Source organism: Nyctereutes procyonoides, unplaced genomic scaffold (genome assembly GCF_905146905.1).
Source record: "Nyctereutes procyonoides isolate TBG_1078 unplaced genomic scaffold, NYPRO_anot_genome, whole genome shotgun sequence".
Classification (NCBI taxonomy): Eukaryota; Metazoa; Chordata; class Mammalia; order Carnivora; family Canidae; genus Nyctereutes; species Nyctereutes procyonoides.
The window spans coordinates 8,638,232-8,665,707 of record NW_026575132.1 but is presented as its reverse complement, the minus strand read 5'-3'; the positions used below and the strand labels follow the sequence as shown (position 1 = coordinate 8,665,707).

At 36.8% G+C, this 27,476-nt stretch overlaps 1 protein-coding gene across 2 annotated transcripts in view; it reads left to right on the top strand.

Annotated features, from left to right (window-relative positions):
* The window catches only part of SATB2 (SATB homeobox 2), a 185,837-nt gene that overhangs the window by 88,817 nt on the left and 69,544 nt on the right, over positions 1 to 27,476 (top strand). For both annotated transcript variants that reach the window (XM_055345634.1, XM_055345633.1), the window contains 2 exons: positions 673 to 775; positions 21,211 to 21,683. In XM_055345634.1, the coding sequence (XP_055201609.1) occupies positions 673 to 775; positions 21,211 to 21,683 (576 nt within the window). The remainder of the gene's footprint in view (positions 1 to 672; positions 776 to 21,210; positions 21,684 to 27,476) is intronic.

Sequence of the window (27,476 nt, the reverse complement as noted above, 5' to 3'; positions counted from 1 at the left end):
CTAAAGGGTAGAGCTGAGGAAGGAGAAGGGGTAAAGAGGAAGAAAGAATCATGTACTTAAGCACCCAGAAAGTTTTAGCTTTGATTCATTTTTGGTTGAAACACAGTACAAGTGTTATGTTTAGTTTCCCCTGCTCTAAAATAGCACTGTTAATTTTTTCATTTGATGAATTTTCACACAAGTGCTAATCACACGTTTCTATAAATTATATTAATTTAACTTATTTCCCTAAATGTTGTTCTGCAGTGTGTAGCACGGATGTTCTCAGATTCTTGGCTGTGTAAGCTTGTTGCAGTTGGAAGCAGAACAGAAACATCTGAAAGGCATTATTTGAATTACCGATGCTGGAGCATCTGATCTCACCTTTTACTCTGGTTCCTAAATCACAACTGTTCTTTCCCTTTGTATTTAATCTGTATGTCCTGCCTCCTCCATCTTTGACATTGCCCCAAGGTTGGTTTTTTGGAAAAAGCGTTGTCATTATACAGTAGAAGTTAAAAAAAAGAGTAAATTTAGCTAGTCATATTTGACATTTAATAGTTTAGTTTGCAGGAGGGTGACTACTTCAGATTTAAAAGACAATGAAGATCGGTATGGTCTGTAATTCTTATCCCTAAAAAGGAGTACTAGTTTATGAAAAATATAGCTATTATGTTTTTTTTTTCTTTTCAGAGTATGATTTCATCCATTGTAAATAGCACATATTATGCCAACGTGTCAGCAACCAAGTGCCAGGAGTTTGGGAGATGGTATAAGAAGTACAAGAAGATTAAAGGTAAACTGAATTTTTTGTTTTTAAAGCCTATTTTTAGTTTCTTAGGTCAATGAATTGTTGGGTTATTTGGAGTTTATGCTAATTTTAGCTATAAATTTTTATTTAATTATGTGTAATTTTTGCAAAGGTAAGATTCTTAATATTTCCATCAGGATATCCTAATTAGCTCACTTAAAAACTAAGATGGTGTTAGAACTAAAGTAAAATTCATAGCCTAATGGATGAAGTTTGTCATTTTCGCAAGAGATGCATGTGAAGGCCAAGACTTTTAGAAAACTTTGAAATGGTTTATTTCAGATAGGCCTGTCTATTTGAAAGGCTCAATCAATAAATCATTTCCATTAACATATTAATGGAAAATTAAAAGCAGTCATTGTAGGTTAAATCAGCACTTATAATTTAAGTACCAATTAACAAATTGGAATGACTGCTTGTTGTGGTATCAGGAAACCTTCGGTTAGAAGTGGAGTTTTGATGTGTTTATTTGGTGACAGTTCCAGACCAGTATATAAATTAAAGGGACCCTGCAGTAAAAAGCAGACTTGTGTTCAAATCTCTGTCCTCCATTTGCTAGTGTGTGTTTGAACAAATTTAACTTCACCAAGATTCAGTCTCTTCATCTGAAAATTGAAACAATAAAAAAATAATAATAATAAACAATAAAACTACCTAAATCACTCACTAACTGTGAGGACTAAATAAATTAATGCTGACATGAAGAAACCTCTTAATAAATAAGAGCTATAATGCTACAATAATAATTAGTAGTAACGGTAGTACTAGCAGTAATATAAGAAATGTAGAATTGTATCTGAAAATGCAGTCTCTTGTATAATAAATGCCATGCTTATTTAGACCATCCAGCCCTTTAAATATTTTTCCTTTACAAATATGTCAGGGTTGGAAACACTATAGTGTTCTTACCCAATTTACATGCTTTTCAAATTCAAATGATACCAGCCCCTGAAGGGATTTGGGGGAGTTTTTGGTAACATAATAGTTTGATGTTGGAGGGTCCCTTCCAGTCTATATTTTTGCATGATCATGACATCATCCATCATGCTTTATTATAGGTATTCATAGCCTTGCTGACAGTTAACTACCCCGATCTGAGGTTCAAATGACAATTTCTGGTGGGTAGGCAAAAGTAAAAGATGAATTTATTTGTTTTACTACCTGCTGGTTTCCTCCAGGGAAAGGATATTGAAATAATACATGTTGGTTGTTTAATATTTGGGAGCTCGTTTACAGTTACCTTTTGAGGAAATGAACTTTACAGGCATTGGCAGCACATCTCTGATTACAAAAGACAGAGAGCATTTTATGCTAAATATCCAAGTTGTAAGGAAAGTCAAGATGTTGAACTACCCAGGAGAAATTAAAGTGCACTGCACATTGAATTAAGATCCATTTCTCTTCAGCATATTCTAAAATTCTCAGAAGCATTTAAATTCCAGTTTGGGCACTTGCTTTATAATATTATTAATATTAACTCTTATACAGGATAAGATGAATAACTCCTTCTCATTCTAAGACATGATTGTGTAGTTCAGAAGGGTTTCTTTTCTCTAAGTGTTGTCACTAAGTTTTTCTTTTAAAATAAAATTGTTGAAGTGTTTGAACATATCCTCTTTGGCTAAAAATCAAAAGAATCATGCAGCTTCAAGGTCATTTGTTAGATCCCATTTACTTGCTGTTAGAAGAGAAAAGGAAGAAAGAGTCCTCTTTTAATAGGCTAGAGTATAATTCCAGATTCAGAAACTCTCTACTGTAGTGTTTTCAGAATTGCCACTACAGACTGTGTGTGTGTGTGTGTGTGTGTGTGAGTGCGTGTGTCTGCTCACACACATGCGCACACACACACTTATATCTCCTCCTTTTTTTCTTAGATTCAATTCTTTAAGCTCTATTTTTTTTTCAAGATAGTAAATGCACAGTTAAATCTTAAGTGTCATAAAAGCAGACTGAGACCTTGATTTCAATCAGGAGGGTCAAGGATCCACACCTGAAGAGGCTGCCAGACACTGTGTACACATGCTATTCAAAGAGATGGAGCTAAGTCATTGCTGTTGAACAGTGTGTGTGTGCATGTGTGTGTGTCAGTAGGAGGAGAAAAGGGAAGGTTAAGGTATGTGTGAAGTAAACACAAGCTGCCGTAAAACAGTTCAAGTGGTGTTGATTCATCAACCAAGGGAGTGGGAGGAAAAACAAAGAATTCGTGGCAGGTATAATGGTGTACAGAAAATAAACACTCAGAGAAGTATATTTTATTAACTTTCGACCCTCAGAGAAAAGGAAGTGTCGGACCTGATATACAGGCACATTTCATCTGATAGAAGCTTTGTGCTATGAATAGATGTCACTGTGGGAGTTCCTATCTAGTAGAATCCACTTCTCACGGGAAAGGAATGATTGGGTTTGTAAAATTTCTCTTTGTGTCCATCCATTTTCAAAATGAGAAAAATGAAGTAATGAGTCTGAAATCTGGAAATTAGTAGATAGCAAAATCAGAATTCTACCTTAGGGCTCTTCCTGAGAACCTGGAAGTCAGAGTTCTGTGTCCTTCCTTGCCCCCCTACCCACTCCTTTCCACCCCCAAATTACCAATTTACATGTATCCTGGCTGATATAATGTATAAAAGAAAATCTCATGCTAACTTACTAATGTCCCAAACTAAATGCAGCTACATTGTTAAATATGTTTCCTATTATCTGCTAATGTCTGTTTTAATAAAACAGTGGGAACTAAATGGTTGCTTCTTAATCAAAACCATGATTTCCTAACATAAGCTATGTGATTCTGTTACAAATTGCCACATATAGATCTCCTAGGTCAAAATTTTTTTCTCTTCTCATAGAAATAAATAAACAGTAAAATAATTATATACTCTGAAAGATCAAAGTAAATATGGCTAAAACCTGGCAAAAATAAAAGTCTACTGAGAGGATTAAAAAAAAGGGTCAGATTGCAAATTCTATAGTTAATGCTTAAATAAATATGAGAAAAATGAACAATCAATAATTTGATATCATTAAAAACATATGTAAAAACTATATACAAATGGAATTGTCTAAATTTTGAAGTAAACATTTTAATGTGCATTTTTTGAATTTGTTGTTATTATAGCTAAACTATTTACACTTATTCTATAAAATGTCCTAAGTTAGTTTGGCTTAGCATGTTAACTTTTTTTCCCCCAGTGATCACAGCAAAGTACATTCTGTTTACCTTCTTTCTTTAATTTCAAAGACAATCATGGTTGACATAGACATATTTGAGTTAACATTAGTGTTAATTTAGGATGAATGGGGAGAGACTTTGCATACTCTGGTTTTAGGGTCCAGAACTATGAACCTGCTTCCCAGGAATTTTTGATATTGAGTAAAATGGACTGGGTAGGGTAGTAGGTTGGTTTAGACAGCATTTTTTATTGCTGTGCATCTTGTACTATAATTGCTTCTGGCCTAGACTTTGCAGTATAGAGCTTGTAAGCTCCCAAGTATAAGAAAAAAAAATGTACATACTGTATAAAAGCAGGAAAAAAAAAGATCAATATTAACAGTTGTTTAATGTGTAGGAGTTTTAATGTTGGACACAAGAATAATCCACAGGGACCTGGAAGTGTTACAAAATTATTTTCAAGAATTCTTAGGATTATGTGAAATTTACCCCATCAATTTTTCTTTCATAAGTTCTACACATTTTAATGAAACACTTATTTTTTTAAGCCTAACCCTTTTCTATTAACTGTCTAGATGAAAACTTGCCTCATCATTTTTATGAAACTAAGTGGCAATTATATATGCAGTACCATCAGAAATTATACTCTGTGGCAATCTACTTTTGCAGGGGATCTTATAGGAATTAAAAAGTACCTTCACAATGAAGGACTCATATATTTTAAATGCTTCCTAATTAAAAATTAATAAAGTTAAAATAATATTATATCTAATGTGTTTTTCATCTGATACCAAAGCAAAATGAAGTGTCATCTTTGGTCAGGCCAATCTCAACTATTTAATATGTCACAAGGATGAAGGGGTCATTGCAAGTTCACACAAATATAGTGGATATTGTAAAATTATTTGTGTCATAAAATAATACCAGTAGAATGAATGGACCTAACCAAACCCCATATTTTGGCCAGAAAGCAAAATTATCCTCATCACTTTTCTTTTCTCAATCATTGCTCAAGAACCCCCTGATTGTTAGTTGTCTTAATTTTATTTATTTGAACTTATTTTGCAAAATATTAAAAGGCTGGGAGAAATGAGGATTTTAAAAACCAGTGTTACTTTTCCAAGCCTGGTTTATTCTAGTAATCAGTATTTTATCTGACCCTGTCTGATCTAGTCTTGCAAGATCAAACGTCCAGGCCAGCAAGCAGACAGTAAACAAAGCCCGTGAAGGGTTTCAGTAAACACAAAGATTAGATGTTGAATGAAAATTAAACTCCTTGAACTAGTCGTCTGTACTAAAGTGGTTAAGTGGGTTGTGATTAAAAGAAATAAGTAATTATGATCATTATAGCTGAAATGATATAATGTTACCACATTTAAAGCACCTCTTGTACCCAAAAATGATTGTGTCATTTACAAAGTGGTGCCTCAGAGTTGAATAGAGAAATCAGTGTCCCCTGACCTGGTTCCATAAGGCAGCCCCTGCTTAGCCATGGTGGTATCGGTGGTCAGGACAATGCCTTTAATCAACTGCCGGTACTTCTCCTTCTGCTGTTGTTTAGCTCTGATGAGGTAAAAGCAACTTTTGTCTACCTAATTTTTCTGGGTCATGAAAGAAATTTGCTTTCAGCTTGGGATCTAAATGAAGGTGTTCGGCAAGGAAATTTGTCCCTCTGCCTGTACTGTACCAACATCAACTCCTTGGCTTTTATGTAAGTCCTTGAACTTATATGAATTTTCTATAAATATTCATGGAAATCAAAACAGCGCTTCCATAACCAAGCACTTTCCATCTTACTGGATGAACAGCCTTGTGCTTTTTTACTGTGACAGTCACTGATGTGCATTCATCAATCACTTTAGCCTGTTTGGCCCTCTGATTAGAAGCTTGTTGAAAGTGTCAGCAAGTGGAAGAATGGTGTGCGGAAAATTTCACGGACCCTAAACTCAGGGGTGGGCCAGTTCCTTACTTGGATCTTAAGAAGCTTATTCTGGCTATAACAATAGCTGCTTCTTTGGCCTGAACTTTGTTTGTTCATAAATGTGAATAAATGTTAAAACATAAGACAATCATTTGTCAACAATATGGTTTGTAGATTAAAAGAAAAAAACTTGCTATCTGCTTATATTTATACTTTTTATAATGCCATTTTAAACATGTTTAAAAAGGATGCAAAGGGAAAAATGATGTTTTTCTCTTACTCATCTATCCATCCATTCATCTATCATATATAATTACTATTTGAAAGAAGTTTAAGACACAGTTCTTGGTTTCAAAAAGCCAGCATCTATAAAGTTTGAGCATCAACTTTATATACCTGTCAGGATTCTAAGTGGGGAACATTACATAGTCCCTCCTTGCAAGACACGCAGTTACAGAACTAATTTTAGTTAAGTAAATGCTTAGTGAGTGCTTCTACTACAGGCCATTTTTAGTGCTAAAAGCAGTGAGAAATAACCAGAAACACATAAGATGTGATTCCTACTTCTTGTTGGGTTGCTGTCAACCTAGCAGGGGAGGCAGCCCTCTATCTGGCAAATATATGGCAGTGGTATAAACTTATGCCATGGTAGCACAGAGAATGGGCCATAAGTTTTACCTGATAAGTCTTAGGTTGGAGAGGAAGGTAATTTAAAAAATAGCCCTTTTAGTTATACCTGAAGGACAGTAGAGTTTTGCAAGGAGAGAAAAAGAAGGAAGAGCACTTCAGGCAACTGCAAGTTCATAGGTATATGAACATAGGTATAGATGCAGAGGTGCAAAAGAGCAACAATATTTAGAAAATCATGGGTGGTTGTCTGGAAAGTCTAGAATGACTGGACATTTATCACGACACTATCATGTAAGAGATGCACAGAATGGCTAACGTTTTGACTGGTGAAAAGGAAAAGATAGAGCATGGATAGGTGCAGGGTTGATGATAGCATCAAACATTGGCAAACGAGCAGAGATTTTTGGGGGGATCTGGCTGTGGGTAATGTTTGTATTATAATAATGAACAATAAGGTTACCTTGGGGAACTCCGAAAGTTCAGTTGAGATGTATTGAGAATCGGTGAAAGTTTTTCAGTAGGGAGTGATATGATGAAAATGGTGGTTTAAAAAAGAAATTTCTCTAGAAGTCCTCTAAAACTACATGTGGGAGAGAGTGTGTATGGCAGGACAAGAGGCAGGTGGCAGCGATAAGGGATGTGCACTTGGGAGGAAATAGACAAAATGGAATGTATTGCAGTCATCTATGCAAGTAAAGATAGGGAAGTGAGGCCTTGGCTTTTGGTGGCAGCAGGGAAAAAGAGAGAAGTGACCAACGCAGTATGTGTGTGGGAAAGAGAAAAAGAAATCAAAGTAGAATCCAAGGATTTGAGCTTACATGGCTCTTTATGGTTTTGACAGAAGTGGGACAATATAAATTGATCTATTGCTTACACTTCATTGGGAGTTGGTGACCTAGGTAGAGATACCCATTGGGCCATTTGAGATAGAGAACCAGCTGACCTATGGACAGGACTAGAGGATACATTTGGGAGCCACTGTTTTTGGCATGATAGTTCAAAATACCACCAAAAGAGCATTCTCTATAAAAGAGGATAAGAACAGGGTGGGATTGAAAGCTTTGAGAGAAAAAGGGCCACGAGTTAAGAATGTGATGAGGGAGAAAGTGAAATTTCATGGAAGCCAAGGCAAGGTAGGTTACTAGCAGAGAAATATTATCAAGGGTGCCAGGGAGGGGAGAAGGAGAAGAGGTATTTGGAGGTTCTTAGCTTTGCCAAAAGGGGACCATGACAGTGGAGGGAGCTATTTCTTTGTAGTGTGACAACAGAGGGAGCGTATGTGCATCTAAGGAGGGGAAGGGGGCATGGAACTGAGGCTACCAGGTACTGGCTTAGTAAGGAGAGAATATCAACGCAGTTAACTGCAGCATTAGGAATGAGTTTATTTTATTTTATTTATTTTTTTTATTAGGAATGAGTTTAACACCACTCCCCACGCCATCTCCCGTACTCAGGAGAAAGAGAATGGAGCCAGTGGAGGCAAGGGTTCTGGAGAGGAAGAAGGGTGATGAGCAAGAGTTCACAAATTAGGAAAGGATGGGGTCCAAGGCACAGATGATGCTTTGCCTTTGAAGGAAAAAGAAATAGGCATGTCTTCTTTAGAACCTGGAGGAAAAAAAAAAAAAAAAGAACCTGGAGGAAAGGAAAGGAGATGGGTTTTGGAGATGGCGGAAGGGGTAAACAATTGAAGTATCTTATACCAGAGGGGACTATTGTGATTATCTAGCAGTAAAAGAATGGCTGGGATGGGGAATGGGGATTGGTGAGGAGAATGCCTGAAATAGGTTATGGACTGACTGTATTTGGGCAACAGTGGGAGCATAGGGAGCGGAAGGATGTGACGGGGTTTCCAGTGGTTCAGGTCTCTTTAATTCTTACCATTTTCTTATGATGTGCGTTAGAGTTCTCAGAGTTTCAGATTTCCATTTGTCCTGCCCAGAAACAAAATTAGAAACTCAAAAACAAAGAGATCTGGTGGTGCCTGATGAAGAATCTACAGAGCTATAAAATGATTTTTTTTGTATGTAGATCAGGAATTGTGCAGCTTATTAAAAATCTGATATGATTATGGTGACACCTTATTTTTTGAAAAATCGATGGATTAGAATCAGAGAATTCTCTTGCTTTCTTGATCAATTAAATAAAAATTTATTTGGCTGTTGGGTTTTTTGTTTGTTTTTGATGATTACACAGTTAAAAGCTGAAAAGCAGTTAAATTCACAAGCTGATCAAAGCTAAGTACAAGTGCCATGCTAGGATTAACATGATAATTGCCTTGCTAGACGTTGTTTAACTAGCCATTCACCTGACTGATGATAGGACTTCATTCATTTCACCTTTTGCTGAATTTGAGATTATCTGATTTAGGAATCCTGAACTCCCAAGAGATGAATCTAGACCCATATAGAATGTAAGTCAGGCGATGAGTTCTAACATTGGGCCTTTTAAGCTGTCACCTATAAGTTCCATGTTCTGTAGTAATTTCGACTTAATTTATTTATTTTTATTTTTTCATGAGAGACAGAGAGAGGCAGAGACAGGCTGCAGGAGAAGCAGGCTCCCTGTGGGGAGCCCAATGTGGAACTTGATCCCAGGACCCTGGGATCACACCCTGAGCTGAAAGCAGACACTCAACCACTGAGATACCCAGGCGTCCCAACTTTTTTTTTTTTTTTAAGATTTATTTATTTATTTGAGAGTGAGAGAGCATGGGGAGGGGGTGCAGAGGGACATGGACAATCTCAAGCAGACTGCCCACTGAGTGTAGGGCCCACATGGGGCTCCATTCCACGACCCTGAGATCACAACCTGAGCTGGAACCAACAGCTGGACATTTCACCAACTGAGCCACCTTGGCACCCCTTACTTACTTTTGAATAATCCCCCTACTAGACTGAAAGTTTTTTAAAAGAACATCTCAGGGGCACATCCATTTTGTCCCCTCTTCAGACCTCTGTGAATTTGGAACATTGCAGGTAGTTATTTTAATAAATAGTAATAGAACTGAATTGAGTTGATGAACTCATTTGAACATACACATTTTAAGCACTTTTATTTTTGCATATGTGATATTGTGACTAATCTTATTTGCTATCATGTCTCAATTGAGAGAAAAAAGACAATCTTTGTCTGTTTAATTAATATTACAAATGTCCTTAGCAAATTAGTAAGGGTTATAATCATTCTTTTTTTCTACTAATTAGTTATTGAGCTAAAGATTTAGCAATAGTCAATTCCACTGAAAGAGACAGTAACACCTTTGTTAAGTAAAAATTAGGCAACATATATGTAGCCTACAAAAAGCATCCCTTTGAGGTTTTTCCAGCTAGTTTATTGAATATTTTCCTTAAAATAATGGCCTGAAACATTGAAGTCCTATAAAACCAGAGAGAATGAACAATGGAAAAGAAAGAATTGTGGGTTTATTGTTTCTTTGATTAACTTTTCTTTAATAGGTTGAATTAAAGAATTAATACACATAGAATCCTACCTGGAGAAGTTAGAATGCTCCTAAATAATAATGTTAAGTTTCTGAAATGCTATTTTTTTTTCTATTTTGCTGAACTCACCTCTGAAATTATAGTTTCAGATTAAAATAAAGCATGAAAAATAAAAGATAGAGGAATACAAATAAAGATATTATTAGATATAATTTGCTTTAGCCTGTACCTAAAGTTACAGAAATACTTGAAATGGTCAATGTTATCAAACTACGATAAAGTGTTGTTTGAAACCAAAAGGGACAGTAGTGTTCAGATGGGGAGAGTTGAGATTATATTAAGGGTAGAGGTGGATAACACTCACTTTTTCCATGGAACATAATAGGTCCTATGAGCTTTTTTTGTGAAAGCACAGAGGTATCCAGCTTCAAGTGCTATATGGTAGATATATATGTTTTTGTGGATCTTATATGATGGAAAAAGGAAGTTGATAATAAGGGGAAAATACACCTAAGAAAACCAGTCATATGGTATTATCACAGTGCCGGCTGGTACACTTCGCTTATGGGGCTGGAAGCATTTTCCTTCCAAGCCTTGTTTTATTAGGAGTTAACAAGTTGGCTCTGAATATCTTGCTCTAGGCAGAGACTTTGCAAGCAAGTTCTCAACCCAGAGACAGATTCTCTTTAACAAATTTAGAGAAAAACAAATCTTTAACTTTCGTAGTCCTAAAAGACTTAGCTTTTTGTTTTTTTGTTTTTTTTTCCTTTTGCCCTTCAGCCCTTTCAGACTCCTAATATTTTTCTTTAATTATATTTAGTGAGCTCTTCTGGTAAGAGTTTTTTTTTTTAATGGTGTGGGATTTATATTTGATATATATGTAATATTAGCTTTAGCTCTTAAATCATGTCTGTCTGTGTTAACAGAAAATGGATTTTATATAACAAATTGACTTTGTACCTCAATTATTGACTAGGACAGAATAAATCAGAAATATTTTCAGTGATTGGGCATATTAAGTGTTAGCATATGCAGTACTGTTATGATTTGTCAGTGAGGTTAGTGTTATGGTACCTTTTTAAAAGAATTTAACTCAGGGAAATGCTTTGGGTGGACAGTATGTTGTTTAGTAATAATATGTAACCTAGTTCAGAGAGAAGAGTTAATTAAAGTAAATATCAGGTTGAACCATATGAAATTGTCATTTTTGCAGATTAAAATTATGTAACCCTAATTTCATATAGTTTAATCATATAGGAATTTATGCTTATTACCTTATGATGTGACTGTACATACCCCTTTTTGTTTCCTATTGTTTACATGTTTCAAAGAAACACTTCATATTTATAGAATTTGTAGAGTACCTGCCAAAGTTCTCCATTGTGTGATTCATGTTTTTAATCAGTCAGGTGGGAGTCTATGCTGATGACACTCATTTTGGGACATCGCTTTTTGGGTGCAAGAAAAGTAGAAGAATGGGGCCGATTCATGAAAATAAACGTAATGAGTGTGAATTTATATTATACATGACTAGAATAAATTGCTAATAATCAACAGAATTGAGATGAAAGGAACTATATTTTATCATCAAATAGAAATGCATTTTATTTTGTTTTATTTTAAGATTTATTTATTTATTCATGAGAGACATAGAGAGAGGCAGAGACAAAAATGGAGAAGGGAGAAGCAGGATCCCCATGGGAAGTGTGATGCAGAACTTGATTCCAGGACCTTGAGATAATAACTTAAGCCAAAGGCAGATGCTCAACTGCTGAGCAACCCAGGTTGCCCTCAAAATGCATTTTAAATTATAGGCTGATATTACAGGCCCATCTATGTGTAACAAAGAGTTAAACTGTCTGAAGCAAATCGGAGTGGAGTATTTTTTTTTTTAAAGATTTTATTTATTTGTTTATGAGAGACACAGAGAGAAGCAGAGACACAAGCAGAGGGAGAAGCAGGCTCCATGCAGGGAGCCCGACATGGGACTCAATCCCGGGTCTCCAGGATCACGCCCTGGGCTGAAGGCGGCAGACTGCCCAGAGTGGAGTATTTTATTTTTTTTAATATTTTATTTATTTATTCATGATAGATAGAGAGAGAGAGAAGCAGAGACACAGGCAAAGTGAGAAGCAGGCTCCATGGCGGGAGCCCGATGCAGGACTCGATCCCGGGACTCCAGGATCGCGCCCTGGGCCAAAGGCAGGCGCTAAACCACTGAGCCACCCAGGGATCCCCGAGTGGAGTATTTTAAACTAATACTCTTCAGTACCGTATCTCTAGGGGTTGGCATCATTTCTGGCACATAATAGTTGATTAATAAATAGTTGCCATAGGAATTAAAACAAAATAAACAAATGTGAAGAATCCTGCTTTAGTGATTAGCCACTTCCATTGTTGAGGAATCATTGATTTCATCACTTTTTAGAACTGACCAGCTTTTTCAATCTATCATATCAGAAAAGTTTACAAGGCATATGGTGGAGGCATCAGGTTGCACCCTCCCCGTTCAGATAACCCATCTGTCTTCATGTCACCGAGGGGTGCATATTTGTCATGCATGCATGCATGCACATAAAATAGAAGGCAGGACTTTTCTGTAGGGGAGTAGATTAGTCCTGACTCAAATACTAAAATTAATAATAACCACATTCCCTAAATTGAGCATTTTAGCCTTTTTGGAATAAAGGCTATAAGGTCCTAAAAATGTAGGTTTAAATGTGATTTTTCCTTTAATAGGTATGTGACATTATTTTTTTCTGAGCTTCTGCTTCTTCAATAAAGTGGCCATAATAAAATCTATGTCTTACTATTTTGAGAGTTCAATGACAATGATACGGGCAGGGTTTAGCTCCATGTCTCAACTACATATAAATGACAGGGCTTCATGTTAACCAGAAACGCCAATATGTTTTAAAAGAGGTATATGAGCAAGACAGTTATGAGAATTTCTGCACTTACAAAAAGCATTTTTCTCTAAAGAAGATCCATTAAGTATTTGTGACATATGTGTAGGCCCTGAAAAGTTAACTTTGGGAAATGGAGAGAAAGAGAAAAAAACTAGTTTTTACTGGTCATGCGGTTTATTTATTATGCTTATGATGCTTAGTGCCAGCAGCTCTAATCAATTCGAATATTCCTAAATATTTATCTACATTTGGACAACTATTTGACCTTGAACAAATTATCTGATTTCTCTGGTAGCAGATGGGATCATTGTCTTTAACATTGGGCTCCCAAGTTTTTGGGGCTAAGGGTTGGGGAGCAAGGAATTCAGGTGAAGATCTGAAAATCCAAGGCAATGATATCACGAATATCTTTTTGTCTATCCTCGAAGGTTTGGGTACCCATTCGAAATTACCAGTTTGATTGGCAACTTTCCTAAGAGTGCCAGAGGCAAACCTGTATCATACCTTTGTAGAATCACTTCCAGAGTATTTTTTGAGTTGAAGGAGTCACACAGAGAAACTCTGCTATCTTCTCCTCCCCAGCTTTGGCTTATATTCTCTTATCCAGGGTTTCCAAGAGAGGTTCTAGGGAATACTAGAGTGTTATCTTATTAAGGAATCCATTAGCACTCATTCATGCTAATCCATTTACATTTGCATAAGCATCTTAATGGTTTAAGGAAAAATCCAGGCCAGAAATTCCAGAAATTTCTTATTGCAAAGCCTTTTACCCAATTCATTGCTTTCCACAGCTTTCTAAGTATGGACAGACCCTAGGGGTTATTTCACAAAAGCAACTGTGTTAAGGTTTGCATTAAAACACTAGGTTTATAGTCTTGGAAAATTTGTCAGTCTTTTAAGCGTATTGCTAGATAAACCTGCAAGAACAATATTACATCTACTGTGAGTGTCCCTACATAAACTATTATTTTTGTTGCAGTGGGGAGTTTTGCAAAGAGATGTCTTAGGAAAGTCTTAAATTCTTGACAAAGAATCAAGAAGCAGAAGTAGATATTTTGAGAAAGGAAATTGTTTTTGAAAATCCAAGCAGCAATACTCTTTAATAAAGATACTATTAAAAGTATCTTGGAAGGTTGCTTTAAAACCAATTTACAATCTTCCCTGTTTTACAGGTAATTCCAAAATCGCCCAGGAGGTTAGGACCCCAGCCCTTAAAAGTCCTAGTTGGCTCTTTCTACCTACCCTATACCATCTTACTGCGATTGGCGGGCATCTGATGTGTGCCAATTAGACATTTCTTCTTTTGCACTTAAATTCTCCTCAGAAAGTATATTTTGGGGCATTGGAGTATATTTTGAGTATTGAAATTTTAGTAGGTTTATTTTACATAGCAACTACAGCAAATACACATAATAAAAACAATGAAATCCAATTGAGAAAAGCATTAAAGAGGAAAAATTATGTTGGTTTTTTTTTTTTTAAGTGTGGACATTTTGATGCCTACTCCTTTCCCTGGGAAATAAAAATAAGACATTAAACATTTGCTTTTTTTAAAAAAATGTAGGATATCTCCCTTGGTTTTTTTGGCTGATATAAATGTATACACTTAAAGCTTATATTATTCCTTAAGGGATTTTTGTTTCTATTTTTATTCATAATAACTTTTGAAACTTAAAGCTGGATTTGTGTGACATTTTTATAAATTTAATTTCAAGAGTTGTGAGATTATATCATTTTATTTCACATCTATTCTGTGTCTTAATTTGAAGGTCGGAATGTGAACAACTAAGTCTCATTTGGAGAAACTGAATAACAACATATCCCTGTATATACCATGAGGCATGTGATTCTATATTGATAATGAGTTCTTTGAAAGTATAGGATTTATTTTTAAAAGTGATATGATGTAACATGGTATAGTTACTTGAAAAAAGAAAAAGATTGCAGTTCTTTAGGTGACCTTTGAGAGAAATAGCAGACACTTGTCAGAGTGTCTTACTCAGGAAGTTTTGAAACGGGGAAGCCTATTCTGTTAATCATAATTATACAGATATTTTCTGAAATTTATAATAGCGCTTTGACAAAGATCTTTCACATAGATACTAATCATCTAACCTTTACTCATACAATTCTGAGATAATAATATTTTCCCTAGGGTAAGACTGAGGGCTAGAGGATCTCCAACTTGCCCAAGGAGGCCTCACGACTAATAAGAGATAAGAGGTACAATGCAGATTCGAGTACTGTTTTCTAGTATCAGATCCAATCAATGCTCCTTCACTATAATGTGATCATCAACAAGAACTAAAAATTTATCTCATACATTTTTAAATGCTTTTACATGTATAACATAGTGAATGTTAAGATTAGAGAAAAACAGCAGACAACTGGCTTTGACAGTTAATGTGTCTGATAATAGTCTCAAAAGACAACAATGTAAGAGGGTCTGGGTGGTTCAGTTGATTGAGTGCCTGACTCTGGATTTCGGCTCAGGGGCCTGATCTCAGGTTTGTGAAATCCAGCCCCACATTGGGTTCATGCTCACTCAGCAGGAAGTCTGCTTGATGGTCCCCCTCAGCTCCTCTTTCTGCTTGTGTACTTGTATGTGAGCAAGTGTTTGCACGTGCGCTCTCTCTCTCTCTATTACATAAATAAATATTAAAAACAACAACATAAAAGCAAAGAAAATATAGAACAGTGATTCTCAAACTTTAGTGTACATAAAAATTACCTGATAGCTATCTGTAGAATTTCAAAAGACAATCAACAAAAACAAAGATTATGCTCAAACTTTAGTGTACATCAGAATCATTGGAATCTTAGTGTACATAAGAACTCTAAGGGGGGGGCACCTGTGTGGCTCAGTCGGTTAAGTGTATGCTTTCAGCTCAGGTCATGATCCCAGGGCCCTGGGATCCAGCCCCGCATAGGGCTCCCTGCTCCGTGGGGAGTCTGCTTCTCCTGCTGCCTGCTGCTCCTGCTTGTGTTCTTTTTCTCTGTCAAATAAAGAAATAAAATCTTTAACAAAAATAAGAAAGAAAGAACTCTAAGAGATTCTGATTTGGAGCTAATGAACTTATGTTTCTAATAGTCTTCCAGGTGATAGGAATTTTGATGGTTCAAGGACTGTACTCTATCTGACATAGCACAGACCTGAAATGTACAATATGCATATAAGTATATAGCAGGAATTTGTGATAATTAAGATAAATACTTGACTTCCTGGATGTACTGTAAAATTGCCTGAAATAAAATGAGATTTTTGCACCAAATATATTTTAATTATATGCAGAGCATTCCCTGGGGAGGAGTGTGACTTTCTGGTCTATGAACAACCAACCGTAACCAGCAATCATGGCCACTAAATAGCTAATGGTCATAGGGTGCTCTGTGAACTCACGAGGGCTTTAGGAGCCCCCTGCAATTCTAAAGCAGGGGTACAAAGGCCTCTCTTACTTTAGAGTTAAATACAATCTCAGAAGCTCAGAGAGTGGTTAAATAATAGTTTCCCATTTCCTGAACTTTTCACTCATTCCCAGAAGGTTCAGAGGAATCTGTAAGATAGCCTGGACCTCTTGAGTTTCTCAGAAACATGAGTAGACTCCAGATCTGAACTCACCTGCAAGTCCCCTGGACTAAGACCCTTTCCCAGACGTTAGAAAAGCTACAGAAAGCCTCAGCTTCTAGGCATAAAAATATTTCAGCCCCACTTGTCCTGATGGTTCCTCAAACCACATCCCATTTGGAAACTTGAACTTGAAGCTGGAGACATCATTCCTTCCCAGCCCCACAAGTCGCCTTCAGGACTTTATCAACAGTAGAATCAAATTCATTGTGAATTAAATTGTAGCTCTGATTCAAAGCCCTGGAAATTGTGTTTTTTATGTCTCTTTGGTAAGTAAGCATTTTGGCTTTATTAAGATTTTTTTGGTTGTGAATATGACCATTGCTTTCATCATTAGAGGTAGGGCTACCATATATACTTCACTTTTTTCAGGATTTCTTTTTCATGGCTGAATATTGCTGGATTCTCAGAGTCAAGGTGTGGTCTTTGGATTTGATTTAGTTTAAGACAGACTTACGTTTTCTGTTAGAGTGAAAAAGCAAAACACAATATCAGGCACTACTGTTAGGTCTACATTTCAGCCATTTTGATCACTTTCAAATGAATTTACAAAGAAAGAAAGAGAAGTAGGAAGGGGAGAAAGAAGGAAAGAAAGAAAAAAAAGAAATAATGAACATACAAGCTCAATTTTTAGACGGAGTCTAGTACACTGTGATGCTTCTCTCTCTTTTTTTTAAAGCATTTGTCTTTTACCTGCTGTGACTTTAGAGTCTAAACTATTATTCTGATATCTTTATGAGAGTGGTAGCAGAAAAAAAATTAAAAAGGATTTTCAAGTTTGGCAAAATCTGTTCAAATTGTTACTGAAACCATGTACTGCTTTGGTTGGTGGAAATGCAGCCTATTGATGAGCATTTGATTTTTAGGCATTTTTAAAAGTCAGGATGATGATTTCTTTCTTTCTTTCTTTCTTTCTTTCTTCTTTCTTTCTTTCTTTCTTTCTTTTTTCTTTCTTTCTTTCTTTCTTTTTCTTTCTTTCTTTCTTCTTTCTTCATTTTTAGGAAGTCAAGAATTTGGCTTTTATTGGTAGAGCTGTCAGGCACTGAAAAACAGTGACAAAGAATCTTCATTTGACCAAACTTTAGTCAGGCTTCTAAATTTTCTCCATGGTTCATCTCTGCACTTCCTTGTAAAACTCAGTTTCAGCAAGACCCCTGCTAAGTCAATTTAACCTGAACACCCCCCCCCACCCCGCTGCCACCATATCTGATCACCCCTCGATTATCCGATCAGGTTCTTCATCTTCCACCATCCCCCCAGGTGATGTTTGATCACTCTGTCCTGTCTTCAGCAAAGAGTCCTGTTAGGTCAGGTAGTCAGACACCCCCGCCCCCCCACCCCGGGCCCCGATGTTTCCTCTTAGTGATTAGTGGAAAATCATACCGACCCCTACCTTGCTCTTTGGCTGTAAATTCCCATGAATTCATGCTGTATCTGGAGTTGAGTACAATCTCTCCCCCAACCATAAAATCCTATTACAGGGGTCTCTATACCTATTGCAATGGTCCCGGATAAGGTCTGCCTTAACCATCTTTAAAGAATATTGTTGAATATTTTCTTCTTTAACAACTTAAGGGGTATGTTTAGTTCTATAGATAGCCTATACACAGTATCTGGTTTTCAGATATGTTTTGTTTGTGGTGTTTGTTGTGTTTTGCAAATGGAATTAGTTGCCAATACTTGAAAAACTGGTACTATCATATAATAATCCAGATTTTCCATTTTCTTGAAAAAACATCTGAAGAAATGACAATATGAGAAAGAAACAGCCTGGCCGAGGCAAGGTAGTGGCTGCTTCTTTTGGGCTGGCAGGCTTTCTCTTACTCTCCTATCTCTTCAGCTGGTTTTGCTGGCTTTTGCTCTCTTCCTAGAGGTGTGGCATTTGCCTTTGCAATTCCTTCATTATGGCTTTCTAAGTAGTTAGTACTTCTTGGTGTTACTATATGTTCTTAAGGATACTTCCACGGCCCCTATTTTTAAGTATATGAATTTATAAGGGTCTGAGAACTAAGAACATACGATGTATAAATCTTAAAGGAATATGGAGTGATCTTATTCTGATTCTTATTGCACCAATTCATATAGGTTTCTTGGAGCTCTGACGTTAATGCTTAATTGTGTGCAAAATTATGACTAGATCTATGAATAGAAATCTTTATTAATGATGTGATTTAGATACATTTCTTTTTTTAAAGATTTATTTGGGGGGCAGGGGGAGAAACAGACTCCCCAGTGAGCAGGGACCCCGATGCAGGGCTCGATCCCAGGACCCTGAGATCATGACCTGAGCTGAAGGCAGATACTTAACCGATTGAGCCACCCAGGTGCCCTATTTCAAGGAAGTATTTCAAGGAAATGACTCAAAGTATAATAAAACCACTGAAAAATGAAAATACCAACATTTTGGAAAATTAGCTTTCAATCAAAGGATGCATGCTATAAAAAGATGGTTCTATATTTTTTTAAGTAGAAAAAGAAATGAATAAAACTTTTATGTCTTAAGTGTTTGAATATGCTTTTATTTTGGCTGAATTAAAAAGGAATTAAACAAATAAAAGTGGACCAAGTGTCTAGTAAGTGCCAAGTATTCCTGTCTATAAAGTACAACTTTACTCCACATGCAGCATGCAGCTCCTCTACTTCTCTCAGTCGGGGAATCATAATAGTCATTCCTGATGTATTGAAACTGTGTTATGTAGCCTTTTGAAGGCTCTCCATTTGCTTGGTGTGATTGTAAGATTGTATACCTTAAATTTGATTAATACAATGACTGAAAAATGTTTGCATTGAGAGGATAAGATTAAAATAATTTGCTTTCCTTGAACCTTGTGAAAGAAAGGTAAATACAACTAAATGAATTACATTGAAAGGATTAAGTTAGAAATTGAGCCTTTCAAGAAATCTGAGGTAAACTTATTTGGGGGTTCATGGGAAAGTTAAGCATTCATTTTGTTTTCTAAGCAAAGCAGAAATACTAGATATGTCTGAATATAAAGTGATCCCAGGACACTAATGTTTATCTATTTTCCCAGTGAGAAATATATAAAACTATAAGACATGGATAAAATGGTCAAATACTTACTTACATTTTAATTAACAATGAATTAACTTCCATGTATATATTTTAATATCACATATTACATAAAAATGTTAATTAGAAATGCTATTTTTCTCCACTTTTAAAGTTCATTGATTGATTTTATCAAAATTCCTCACGTGTGATTTGGCACTTGTGTCTTTGCATTATAAAACCCTGTATTTGGAGTCACTTAACCCAGTTTTCTAGGACACACTGTTTCTGCTTAAGTTTTTTTTTTGAGACTTCAAACTTTTCTGTTACAAATATGATCCTGCCATTGTAAACCTTGTGCCAAACTACAGCATCATTTGCATAATAGTGGGACAGTTATTTTTAAAATTTGTCATATGGGTGACTACTTTTGATCTCTTGATCTTTAAAGTTATTTTAATAGGCTTTTGCATGAACATATCCAACATTTGCAATTTTAAGAAATAATTACTAAGTCTGTTTGGAATTTTTGCTTTAAAGAACAGATTTTGTTGGAGCACCTGGGTGGCTCTGTTGGTTAAGTGTCCTACTTTTGATTTCAGCTCAGGTCACGATCTCAGGGTCATGAGATCAAGCCCAGCATCCAGCATCGGACTCTGCACTCACTCAGAGTTTGCTTAAGATTCTCTTTCTCTCTCTCTCTCTCTGCTACTCCCCCTGCCCCCACAGATAAGTAAATAAATCTTTTTTAAAAGCCCAGATTTTGTTAAATTACATCTGTAAGGGCTTAAAACTAGGAATAATGGTGGTTGTTTCAGCCTAACATGTTTTCTCCAAAGCAACCATTGTTTTACATCATAACATGATACAGAGATTTAGATAAGGATTTGACTCTGAGGTGATTTACTCTTTTCTGGGAAATATTCTTGGAGGAGGAAAAAATTTCGCCTTATGTTTGAACGTATATGATACTTTCTTTTTCCTCTGCCAAGGCTAGTCCTTAAATCTTTACTAGTAAAGTTCAGTAAAATGTAATAAGGTAGATATCTAGGGGAGAGGCATCTTATTTAATGGTAAGTCAAGGCAATGTTATTCGTATTGTGAGATTTTTTTTCTTGTCCTAGTGCACATCGCAATTATTAACTTTTCCATTTCTTAAAGAAATAGTCTGATAACAAAGATAACAGGTGAGTAGATAAAAGATATGCTACATGGTACACATTTTCTATGATTGTTCCCATAGTTGTATAATACTGTGTGAGATTTTTGTTAGGAGGTAGCAGTTAATTTGGCAGGAGATGTTGTCCTTGTCATTTCCTGATAACCATGAACTACACCATTAACCACAGACTACAGAAGATGAGAACAGCTGGTGTTTTTATAACAGAGGGTGATGAGGGAGATGAGAGAGCTTGGGAATATGAGAGGATTTAGAATTTATCATGCTTAGTGGTTTCTGTCTTGGTTATTCAATAAAATGCCAACCTTTAAGAATTTAAGAAAAATGAAGTAGTAAATATTATTACTTTCATATTACCTATAAAAAATTGAGTCTTGTAACATTTTGCAGTTTTACTTTTACTCTGGGGCTTCCAACTTTGTAGGAAAAAACCTTATGTCATTAATATACCAAAAATATCATAATTCAGTATTACATATATTAGCAACAAATTATGCCAATGAAACTAATGATGAATTATCATTTTTATCTCTTAACAGTGGAAAGAGTGGAACGAGAAAACCTTTCAGACTATTGTGTTCTGGGCCAGCGTCCAATGCATTTACCAAATATGAACCAGCTGGCATCCTTGGGGAAAACCAACGAACAGTCTCCTCATAGCCAAATCCACCACAGTACTCCAATCCGAAACCAAGTGCCCGCATTACAGCCCATCATGAGCCCTGGTCTTCTTTCTCCCCAGCTCAGTCCACAACTTGTTAGGCAACAAATTGCCATGGCCCATCTGATAAACCAACAGATTGCTGTTAGCCGCCTCCTGGCTCACCAGCACCCTCAAGCCATCAACCAGCAGTTCCTGAACCATCCGCCCATTCCCAGAGCAGTCAAGCCAGAGCCAACCAACTCTTCTGTAGAAGTCTCTCCAGATATCTACCAGCAAGTCAGAGATGAGCTGAAGAGGGCCAGTGTGTCCCAAGCTGTCTTTGCAAGAGTGGCATTCAACCGCACACAGGTATGATTAGCATTGAACATGATAATTAGTGGTTTAGAATAATATTAAGGACAGAATTGTGACATCTTTTTTATTCCTTTAAAGAATTTTTATGACTCTCAGAGCATACAGAATTAACTAATCCTTATTTCTGGAAATACTGTCATCATTGATCCATATATAGCCGTAATTAATTAATTTCAGTAAGGTAATGAACATCTGTGAACCTACCACCCAGCTCAGGACCCCAAATGTTACCAATGACTTGAGCCTGTGTGTTCTTCTCTTCTCCCATCTTCTCTATCTGCTTTTCCCCAAGTATAACCCTAATCTTGAATTTTGTGGTTATCATTCACTTGTTTTTAAAAAAATAGTTCTAAAACTATTTATCCACATATAATCTATTATTTATCTTGTTTTTGAACTTTATGAAGAGTTTCATTGTATGTCATAATTTCTATGATTTTTTTTAAGAAACCTTTCAATATATAAAAGTTAGATTTAAGTTATGGATAAATTGGTAGTAGTTAGCTTACTCATTTTTTAATGTTTTGGGGTAATTGCATGCCAATATAATACTAAATGATAAGAAGATAAACAATTTATTGATGTAGATCTTGTCTTATTGAGGCCCTCATTCCATAGTCTGGGTTGTGACCTAGAAATGTGCATTTGTAACAAGGTTCCAGGTGATTCTGATGCTTCTAGTCTGGGAACCATACTTTCATAACAGCTAATCTAGTGCTTATAGGAGTAACAAAAAGATAAAAGTGCTAATCTCGAGCTAATGATATGGTAGTTAAAAAAAATGTATTCATATAATGAAAGTAAAATGAGAAGTAAGGTGGATAGTGTGAGAGAATAACCATGGTTTTAGTGGATTGGAGCTCCATGAGGAGCTGGGGATAAGAAATACTTACAGTAGGATGAATATAGTGTCTTTAAGAGGACAGTAGGTTTAAGTTTGGCCACATTACTAAATGCAAGGCAGGAAGCTAAGCTCTCTGCAGATGCAATGATGAACAAGATCATGGGCCAGCACATATGTAAACACTTGACTTGAATATTAAGTTGCTGCGGAGTTAGGCCTTGAAAGATAAGTAGAATTGAACAGGCAAAGATGGAGAAGAAAGGTATTTTTCGCCAAAGGAATTAATGAGAAAAGTGCTGAGTTAGGCAAGTGTGGGAATAGTTGGTAGTTGATAGCAAAGCTAGATAATAAAACTTGAAAGGGAGGAAATAGTCCAAAAAAGGTCTTAGGGCCCTGCTAGGACCTTTGAACTTTAATAGGCCCTGGAAGCCACTTTGAGGGTCTTATGTAGGAATATGCTATGATCCAATAGTCAGAATTGGTTCTTAGGAAAATCTCCCCACCACTTCATGTTAGCAAGAGGGTAGGAATGTCATTTAGAGAGCAGCCATTGGTGTCCAGCTAGAATGTGTAGAAGTTTTGAACTAGGCTGTGGTGGTGGTGGAGTAGAGGGCACAGAGTAGAGAAGCACCATGGAGGTAAAGTTGATGGAAAGTGTAACCACCTGAATGGATGGGAGTAAATATAATGCCGAGATTTGAGCCTTGTGGGTAAGAGTACATCTGTAGTTATTTAGAGTATCAAGGAGAACTGACTGGTTGGAGTAAGGTTAAAGTGATTATTTTGGATTAGGCTGTTGTGACTCTGCAGTGCTGGGAGATTTCTTAAGTGAAGGTATGTAGAGCCATTGAAAATACAAGTCTGGTGCTAAAAAAAGTTTTCAGTGTTAGAAAATAGTTAAAGAAAGGATCTAAAGAGTTGGGGGAAGGAGAGGGAAAAACCATTACCACTGCTCTCAGCAGGAGAAGAGACAGAAGAAATGCCAGTAGAGATGGGAGCAGGTGGAGATGGAAGAAAAGGGAGGCAGTAGTGAGAGTACAGAGAACACGTGTAGAGAGTTTCCAGGAGATGTGTCCATGTGTGCAAAACTAAGATGCCTGGGAGCAAGAAGCTTGAAACTACGCCATGAAATTTGGTGATTGGTTGGGAGAGACTTTTGGCAAACTAAGAGTATAATTTCATTAGACTGGAGAAGGCAGGAGCCAGAATTTAGGAATTAAGGAGTGACAAACTATTGAGAATATAGAAGCAGGAGCTGCAAATTCCTCTTTCCAGAATTTGGTGTTGAAAAGGAGGCCAGAAATGTGTTGACAGTTTGAATGGGGTAGGAAGTCAATCTGAGATAGAAGGAATTGTGAAGTAGTTTGGGATCTCAGCTGAAGTTAACAGGCGTGAACTAGGGATGGAACCAAGCACTGTGGTTTGGTAACAGTCTTCAGGAATGCCGGAACCAGGGGTGTGGGAGCAGGGAAGAAATGTGGTGGGATTGTTTGAGGTTTAGTGCTGACAGATTAGGTATGGCAGGAGACCAACAGGGTGAAATCTCTTGCTCCTTTGACTCATTCTATTATTGACAGACTCAGTTTACATCATTTAAAAGTGAGTTTGGAGATTCACAGAGGTCTGCACACATTCCGGATATCACTCTGTGACTTCTTTTTGGACTCAGGGCACTCAAGCAGCATTTGTGTGCCCACAGATATATGAACTAGGGTTATGAAAAACTCTGGTCCTTTGGAGCAAGTCTACTGCATGTTCCCGCTACATGCAAAGTGGAAGGATGCATCTTTTAGCCTTTATTTTGCAGTTGTATGTGTGTGTTTTCTTTCATCTATCATCCATGTACATGAATAGGCACTTCACAGCTAGCCAACATTTTATTGCCTGGTTATATATATATAGTTCCTTTGGCTAAGGATAAAATTGAAAGCATGGTTGGATTTTTGAATCAAATACAATATACATTTTATCCAAATAGCATGAAGCCTTAGAGAGGACTCACAGAGAGGCCAGACAAAAGACAGACCATGTTAGTGTGAGGGAATGCTGGGCCATGGCCCTAGGATCCTGGAGGTCTGTCTTCTCCTGCACAATCCTTTTTGTCTATTTTTATGGATTAATGATTTTTCTTTGGCATTGCCATCGTTCAAGTGCCAAGTTATAAAAGGTCTAATTGAAGCATGGAACACATTTTATTATTTTCCTCCTGCCATTAAATTTGTAAGATGGCTACACCCAGAAAGGAACATTCACTTTCAATCAACATGAGTTTGAGTTCATGGGCCAGCCTTGAGGATATCAAATGGAAACTGCATAGGAATGTATGAGTATTTCCTTTTAAAATTCTGCTTTTAATTTGGGAAAGCTTTTCATCCCTCTGGGATCATAACCTGTTGTGTATAAAGCCCAACCTAATCAAGGTAGATGGTATTGACAGAATGACATAGTTTGAACTTAAGCCGGAGGTCAGCAGGCAGATTGTTTTTGCTGTATATACTGTAGTCACTAACAGCAGGGTTGGACAGCTGGGTTTCACCAACGGAATCATTAAATGGAAAATATGGTGTACTATGCCCCATGAAACCAACCATGGATTTTCCAAATGTTAGGCTTTTTTGAGTGGAATCAGACATTTATGGGTGATATAGTGATTTGCCAGCTATAATAAACAAAAATTAACTTTATAGATAATAACATAAATGAATTGTTAATCTTTGGATAGAAAAGAATCAACATTTTTTTTCCCTCAAAGCAAGCAGGATTAGGACTACTTATTTTTGATGGGTACCTAAAGCCAGTATCAATCTTGTACTTAGTTGCTTTATTGATATGTAACATACTTCAGTCCACTGAATTTTTTTTAAAGATTTTGTTTATTTATTTGAGACTGAGAGAGAGACAGTGTGTGCACGCACCCACACACGGTGGGGGGGGGGGGCAGAGGCAGAAGGAGAAGCAGACTCGCTGCTGAGCAAGGGAGCCTGGCTGAGGCGGCTTGATTCCAGGACCCCGAGATCATGACCTGAGCTGAAGGCAGATATGTAACTGATTGAGTCTCTTTATGATCTCTATTATTCATTTATTATCAAATTCAATAAAAAGCAACTTGATTTGTCACCCTAAAGTTTGTGTTCCTGGATTTGTGCTTGATGATTGGACCAGTAACAACTAGTAATTAGGGAGGGAGGGTGTGTGTATAGGACAAAATCACGTGTATAATATTCATAAATGAAGCTAAAACTGAAAATAAAAAAAGGGCATCAGCCTAGTTTGTGGTGTTTAAAACTTCCAGATGAACAACACAAATTCATAATAAGCAGCATTTGAAAATGCCACTTCTTCAAAGAGAAACTATTAATTACTTTGTATTTCTGATCCTTTGCCACTGTAAGCATATCATTTGGTGACACAAAATAACACAATTGAGGGAATAGAGCCATATTTCCAGGAGCTTACTTTTAATACACTTTTATGTTAATCAGTGTGTCTTGAGATCATGCAATGCTAGAATATCAAATCTTTAGCATGGGCACGAGAATAATGTTCTAGGTACAGGGCATAGTGGAATGTCCTATCCCATCTGTGCCATCAGGATGATAGGAGCCTGTTTTTGTCATTATGACCTTACACACAATATATTCTGAAGGAGATAACATGCCTGGTCTGTTTTTGGTGTTCTAATTCTCTCTCACCCCTTCCTCCCCCTACTTTTACTTCTAGAAGCTAGCAACTGCTAGTCAGCTTTTCATTCAAAGGACTTTCCTCAGGCTAGTGGGTTTTGCTTTATTCACACTGGCAGAGAGCTGGAAATACTTAACCAATGTCTGATAGGGACAGGAGGCTGAAAGCCCAGCTCCCCTGCCTTCAGTAGTAGGGACAGCTCTGAAGTGTGACTCCTACTCCAAAGCTCTCTGCAGATGAGGCTAAGGCAGGGACTGCTTGGGCTTCTTCCCTTCCCTGCCCTGCCTCCCCCACTTCCTCACCAGTTTCCCTCAAAAGCACCTCCTTAATAAATCACTTACACAGGAATCTTTTATCTCAGGATGTGCTTTTCGTCTCAAATGATAGATCAGTGCCACTGCTGGTCTAAAGTGGCTCTTGGTTATATCATGGGATAGTAGGGGGAGTAAAACTTACCTTCAATTTTATGCCTACTACCTTCCAAATCTAAAGTAAGATGTCACTATGGGAATAGTCTAGATATTTTTTTTACTGTACTACTTTCTCTTGAAAATGTTATCCAGTTTGAATTCAATGGACTGATAGTGACATTGTCTGGATTTACTTATGGATAGCGAATGTAAGGGAGAGAAAATGAAAGAAAAAGGGAATGAGACAGAAGCGGACAATGAATTTGAAGCTCTGTGAGATCTTCCAAACCTGACTTAAATGAAAACCATCCTCCCTGAGTCTGAAAAGTGAATTATGTAATTCATGTGAGTTTCAGAGTCGCTTTGCTCCTTTGCCCTGCGCTGCCTCCAGGGCTCTGTCAGGGTGTTTGTAGGACTAATAATTTCAAGAAATAACAGGACCAGTGCCCTGTCTAGTTTCTTTTTTCTTTTCTTTCTTCCCCCTTCCCTCCTTCTCTCCCTCCTTTCTTCTTTCCTTTTTTTTTTTTTTTTAAGATTTTACCTTCATTTCTTTTGCAATTTATTTTCTCTTGCTTATATCCTGAATTTATTTAGTGTTGACATACTTTCACTTACTAGGCCTGTGGACATTAAATAAGTTGCTTGCCTATTTACAGTGTTTACATCTATGCTCTTTGACAGTTTGATTATGAATTCTAACCACTAGTATTCTTTTGTCCCATGTCACTTGATGGACTTAAAAAAATTAATCAGAGGCTTGTGACACTGAAAAGGTTTATGACAGTATCTTAAAAGTCTTAATATTAGCAAGGAATGGTTGTGGGATGCCCACTGACCTATAATAAGGATGGT